A 6,576-nucleotide genomic window follows, 5' to 3' on the forward strand; every position below is an offset into this window, starting at 1 on the left:
ACATTTAGAAATTTAAAAATGGAAAGGAAATAAATTATGGGTTTGAAATAAACCCGTTTTGGTGAATTCCCATTTGGTAGAAGCTTTCTATATATGATATTTTATGTAAGGAATCCGTAGTCTGTACCAAACTAGAGAATGCAAAAGCTGATTTTTTTTGGAATAAGAAATCTGGAATGCTATATGTGGGAATTTTACACATAATTGTGACCCCCAAATTATCTTATCGTAGTGGGATTTCCAAATTGGGATTGCAATATTCCTGGGGAGATTATCCGGTGGTTTTAGGTTAGAATTAGAATCCTATTCTTAATTTCGATAAATAATTGTGTATAATTCGTTTCTATATTCTTATAAGGTGGTTAAATCAGTGTCATTTAGCATCTACTTAAGTCGAATTTACACTAATTAGGGAAAATTTCATAGGAGATTTAAAATTTCTTGAATAATCGTGATTATTTATTTTACAACGAATTTGTTCCGTAATATAAATGATTATTGATTATTTCAAAGTTCCAAGCTCGTAATATATTTGAATAAATTAAGATCGTGAGGGCCGTAAGAATTAATAATGTCAATTTTATAATCAATATAATTAAAATTGAAGAATATCTAACTACAAGAATTAAATTAAATTATTTTAATAATGGAATCTACGTGATGCTGACCGTCAGTCGTGATTTACACCGTTGAATGTACTCGTCTTATCCACGAATGAACACACACATATAGGACATGTGTCGAAACTAAGCCAATGTATAGATTTTTCAATTGAGGCAATAACTTGCAAGTATTCATCTCTTGTAACTTTCTTTTCCAACTGTCTGAAAATGGGAAGTGTGAGCAAATGTGGAAATTAGGAAAAAGAAATTAAAAGGTAAAAATGGTGGAACTAATTTCCATATGTAGAAATTCTCCTCCATTGTCTTTTGGTGCTGAGCTTTGTTTGGAAAGTTGAGTAGGAGTGCATATTTTCCAGGGATACTCCTCTTTTGGGATTGGCTAACAAATTTTACATTATATTAGTTATTATTTACCAATTATATAAACAATATTTTGATATAAAATAATGAGAGATCATTTACACATAATTCGACACATACATCGTTCACCACTACTTGAACTCAAAATTTTTTGTTTATGAGAAAAAAATAAAAACGAAGATTAGTTAAATGAAGGGTTATTTACACTTAGATCCCCTTTTGAAAATATAAAATTACACTTTTTTTCCAAGAATTTTAAAAAATTATAATTACAGTCCTTTTGAAAATTCACTGTTTACATCCTTTTCTAAGCCCAAACACAAGTCAGGCTTTTATTCAGCCCGTAGTTTGAATAGAAGACCAACTTTGTGGGCTTATACCCAATTTTTCCCAAATACAATAATTATTGGCTAATAATTAAACACATGAATTTTAAACCATATTAATCTACTTGGATAATAATTTAATCTTATATCTCTATTATTTGATTTAGGTTTATAAGTATATTTACTTAAAGTTTAAATATTGATGATTTGAACTAATTATAATGAATTATTTCCTTTAATAGTTATTGATAAATATAATAACTGCCCTCAATTGTTTTTTTGACTATGGATATAGAAAGTTCACCAAAGTAAAGGAAGAATTAATTTAATTAGGCTGAAGGGTTGCAATTCCAATCTTTGATTTTAATCTATAAATGGAAAAAATCTTAATTAATTAATTAATATTTTAAATTCCCAAAAAGGTTAATAAAGTAATTATGGAAAAACAAATTTAAAAAGATCTCGTGGCTAACAAAGGCCCAAATCCCAAGCCCAAAAGCAAGCCCATATGATCCCCTAGCTTAGAGTGATGGACGGCTCAGATCAATCCAAAATTGAATTCAAATTCCGCAGAAGTAACGTTACGATTCCGGAGCCTCAGGTGTGGAAAATCCGAACCTAATCTTTTTTGCCGAAAACAAATATTTATTTATTAATTAGCACACCAACACTCACATTGTCTTCATCTCTACTGAAAGAGAGAAACATTGATTACGAACTTCATTGCACTCTTTGGTTCTCTCTCTCTCTAAAATATAGGGAAAGTGTTTTAGTAGGGTTTTGAATTTGTTTCTATGTGATCAGGTTCAGTTGTGGAAAGAAATCTTGGAGTATGTTCTTGGATTGTTTTCCTTTCTTGATTAATACTTGGGCTTTGTGTGATTGGGGAATGATGAATGCGGTTTCTTATTTGAATGGTGATTTTGGAATGTTTGCAGGTGTAATGGAGGATTTAACAAGAGGAGGGAGAGTGGGTGAGTTGAATTTGGCTTCGAGAAGGGCTGAAGAAGCAGGTATGTTTTGTTTGTTTCACGTTGATTATATCTTCATCTGTTACTTCACATTTGATTTTTGTAGGTTTTTGTTGATTAGTTAATGGAAGGATGCATGCATGATGAGTTCTTGTTCATAGGAAAATTTAGGGTCATTAATGTGGTCAATCTAGGAGATGGGGATTTTGTTTATTTTTCTGAAAATTGCTTTCTTGAGTGCATTTTGTCCTTTTGAACCTTTTTTTTTTTTTTTTTGTTGTTCTTTCAATTGTGGTTTCAATGTGATTAGTATCTACCGGTTGACTGTAACAGGTAGCACGAGCAAGCTGTCGGGCTTTAAGTACTGAAAATGTCGACTAGTCATTGGTTTATTATTATGCACTAAGATTTTCTTTAATGACAAGTTTGTGCTTTAGGAATTTAGGGACTGTTTATAGGAAGATTCATGATCATTATTTTGTTGCTTTTTGTGAGTATGTGATTTAACTCTTCAAGATTAACTGAACCCTAATTAATTTTGTCGCATTCGCCTATTGAACTCATAGCTTTGAGAAGATATCAAGCTGTCCATTGGCTAGATTACCTGGTGGGGCCACTTGGAATACCGACCCAGCCGTCTGAGAGAGAGTTCATTTCTTGCTTGAGAAATGGCTTAATCCTTTGCAACGTAATCAATAAAATTCAACCTGATTCAGTTCCAAAGGTATATAATGCTCTGAAGGTCTGAGTTTACGTCCGCATGTGTGGTCATTCATCTCACCCAATTCTTAAGGCCTTCACACATTTTGATTCCTGATTGTTTTGGTATTATTAGGTCATAGAAACTACTATGCCTTCACAGTCACTCCTGTGGGATTCCCGGCCATTGCCAGCTTATCAATACTTTGAGAACATTCGGAACTTTTTAGTGGCTGTGGAAGAACTGAAGCTTCCTATTTTTGAAGCTTCAGTATTTGAAAGGGTAAGAATGCAATATCTTTTTTGCTCAATCAACTAAAACGCATATCAGTCAGCAAATTGTATGATCAATTGTATGTTGTTGCTCTAGGACAACTTAGAAGAGGGGTCAGCATCTAAGGTTGTTGATTGCATCTTGGCACTGAAGGCTTACCATGAGTGGAAACAAATGACAGGAGGCAGTGGACTTTTTAAACCACCCAGATCACCGATAGTTGTGCATTCAGCTGGTAGAATCCACGCACGTAGTCCGGGCTCGGTTTCTTGTCATAGTTCCAGGCAATTAGATATGTCAGGAGGCAGCACAGGATCAATTCCATCAGTGAGTGATATCAGGAAACTTGAAGGTAGTTTAAATGCTTTCTCATTCATCATGCACTTCAAATCTATATGAAAATTTATTGTCATCACTTAAGGCCGACAATAGATGCAGCATCTGTAATAAACAAAAAACACTTGAACGTTTTTGGAAGACCTAACGTTGACTTTGTCACACATCATCCTATGACAAACTATTAATGTGAATATTTGTTCAAGTTTGGTTGATTGGGTAATGCTGTTTCTGATATTGCTGTTGTGATAATATCAGTGGATAATATGAATCAAATGGGTAAATTTTCCTTTGAACTGCCTGCTGAAAACAATAATTGCTTGACAAAGATTTATCGGATTTCTGTTAAATTTCAAGAAACATTAACTCAGAGATGTTTGTTTTGTGAATGTGTTACCTGTTGGGTAAAGATGGCTAATGACCTTCTCTGCTTTACCTGTTTGTTATCCCTAGAAGTCTAGAACTGTGATTTCCTTGAATTCTTGTGTTTTTTCAATATACTCATTTACTGATATTGGTTTACGAAATTCTACAGATACAATTGTCAAGGCTCTTGCTGAACACATGGTTGACACAAAGGAGAACATTGACAATAACTTAGTGGCTTCTTATCGTAGAGGAAGTGTGGTGTGTGTTTTTTTTATTTTTATATATTTGTTTGACAATTAGAAATGTCAAATATCTAGTCATGATTCTGTTTCTTCCTTTCAACAGGATTCAGTGAAATTCTTCAGCAAGATTCTCTCCAGTTGCTTGGAGGAACAATTTCGAAGAACATTTCCGGAGGTGAGCAATTAATCATAAGCCTTACTTCCAAAGTGAAATTACAGGCTCATCAATGTAAAGATGTGTCGAGAGATTACCCAGAATTTCTTTCCGTAACATCCTTAGTATGATTTTGCAATAGAATAATGCACGATAAGGGAATTAAAGTTTCTAACTAATAGAAAGAGAGAGAATGAAAGATGAAAAGATGGAAAGAAAAGAAGCATCAACCAATTTCCACTATTTTCTTACAGAGTCTCTTTTTTAGTGCAGATATAATGCCTGGAGAGTAAGTTGAATTAATTCTAAATTGTAGACTTTCCATTTGAAAGAGAGAAGCGCCAATACTTAGTGCCGATTAGTTGGTTCCTTTCCGTGACTTGTGGTTGAAATATGAAAGAAATTATTTTATTTTCAATTCGGTTTGAATTAAACAAAGATTGTAGTAGACTGTATACACTTAAGTAATACATTATCTTTATTTAAAATATAGGAATGAAGTTTTGGCATAGTCAAAAATAGAATGGCGGGATGTCCTTCATGGAAAGCGGGAATATACAGATATCCCTTATGGGAAAAGGCTTTTACAAGCCTGTTTTAAAGAACTTTCTTTAGATTGGTTAACAACCAAACTGATTTACCACAACAGCTAATGTGATGCAGTTGTCATAAATCCTGGATGTGTTCGGGTACATTTCTGATTTTTAAAATGAGCAAGCTTCCAGAAATTTTTAAAGCAAATTTATAACATTTTCAAGATTGTGGCTAGCCACTTTTGTGTCATACTTTATTGATGTATAGATACTTTGTAATCCATTATATGGTGAAATTGTTTTTGTCAGTGTGGTGTCCTAATGGATATATTGTAGCTTCACATTAATTACGGTTTGCAGTTAAACTTTCTTGAGTCATGTTTGGGCACTTTGACTTACTTGAAAATAAAAAGGTTCAGAACCCATAAATTTTTCTGGCATTTTTTAAACTTCATAGTTGATAGTTGTCAGATGCAGCCAATCACCATCAAATAATTTCTTTTTCTTCTATACACTGATGTCGGGGCACCTCATATAAATCCACTGAATATCTTCTAGTATGTCTCATGTATTTGCTGATATAAGATTGAAAGATGTGGCATTTTCGTGTCCAAACCCAGATGAGATCAAGTATATTGGACCATTTAAGAGAAAGAAGTTGCTCACCCATTCCCACATCTGTGCCCCTTGTAGATTTGTCCAATCTGGAAAACCGCCAGGTAATTCTCTTGATTACTGAACTTATTGTGCTATTGTTTCAATTCGTTTGAGTTTTTTCTACAAAATTTAATATCAGTAAGCACAGTTCATTTACTTCCGAGGCCTATGAGCATCAATGTTCATCCCTGGTAGATGGTTCAATGTGTGCTATATATCTATGTTCACAATAGATAACCATATATTGCTCATTTTGATATACACTTTAGTTCTACTTGTTAACTTCAAATAATATTCATCAACCAATGGAAAGTACATCCAGCTCTTAAACAACAAGAATATCTCATTCATTTCTCCTCTTGTGTTTCTAAACCAAGTGAAGTAGAAATTTTGTGGTGGATGGTACAAATGTAGGCATATGCAGATGCTTTTGATAAGCATTGAATTTGTTGACTAGTTAAGTTGAGCGGCTGCTTCTTCGCTGTTTAATTGCTTCACTTCAGAATTTTCTTACAGAGTGTACTTGCACCTTTTCTTAATTTTTTTACGTGTCTCAACGTATAACGTATCTTAAGATTGTTATAACTCAGAGGTTGAATATAAATGTGGTGGAACTCTACTTATTCCAATTCGATGTAACATAGATGAATTATTTGGTCCATAGTGTTGCAGAGCTTGCTTGAAGAAGGGTAGCTGCAATCATTGGAATCTAGTTGAGCAGCAAGAAAGGGAGCTTTCTGTAAGTTCCTTTTTGTGCTTTAGTGGTACTGTTTCAACTCTAACATGCCCTACATGTCATTTCACACTCTGACATCTCCAATGTTATAAGGTCGATTTTGGCTAAATTGCATATTTGGTCCCATAAAGAAGGGTCGGTGCCCTTTTTGGTCCCAAAACGTTAAGAAAAATGGCAAAGTTGGTTCCGATAGCGGAAAGTTGCAAACTACTGTTAGTTTGTCAACAAACTCATCTTTTTGGCCTTGCTACAGGTGGGGTGATGAATTGGAGGGAAATCTATACTCCAAAATGAGA

The 6,576-nt window shown here is 33.8% G+C and overlaps 1 protein-coding gene across 1 annotated transcript in view; it reads left to right on the forward strand.

Moving 5' to 3' along the window:
• Positions 2,002 to 6,576, forward strand: part of LOC105160042 (kinesin-like protein KIN-14L) — a gene marked incomplete in the record, with an annotated part of 10,700 nt that continues 6,125 nt past the window's right edge. Inside the window, 9 exon segments of the mRNA XM_020693125.1 lie at positions 2,002 to 2,139; positions 2,248 to 2,322; positions 2,847 to 3,004; positions 3,116 to 3,262; positions 3,350 to 3,605; positions 4,125 to 4,216; positions 4,304 to 4,375; positions 5,508 to 5,606; positions 6,209 to 6,283. Coding sequence (XP_020548784.1) covers positions 2,253 to 2,322; positions 2,847 to 3,004; positions 3,116 to 3,262; positions 3,350 to 3,605; positions 4,125 to 4,216; positions 4,304 to 4,375; positions 5,508 to 5,606; positions 6,209 to 6,283 — 969 coding nt within the window.

Source organism: Sesamum indicum, linkage group LG4 (assembly GCF_000512975.1).
Source record: "Sesamum indicum cultivar Zhongzhi No. 13 linkage group LG4, S_indicum_v1.0, whole genome shotgun sequence".
Classification (NCBI taxonomy): Eukaryota; Viridiplantae; Streptophyta; class Magnoliopsida; order Lamiales; family Pedaliaceae; genus Sesamum; species Sesamum indicum.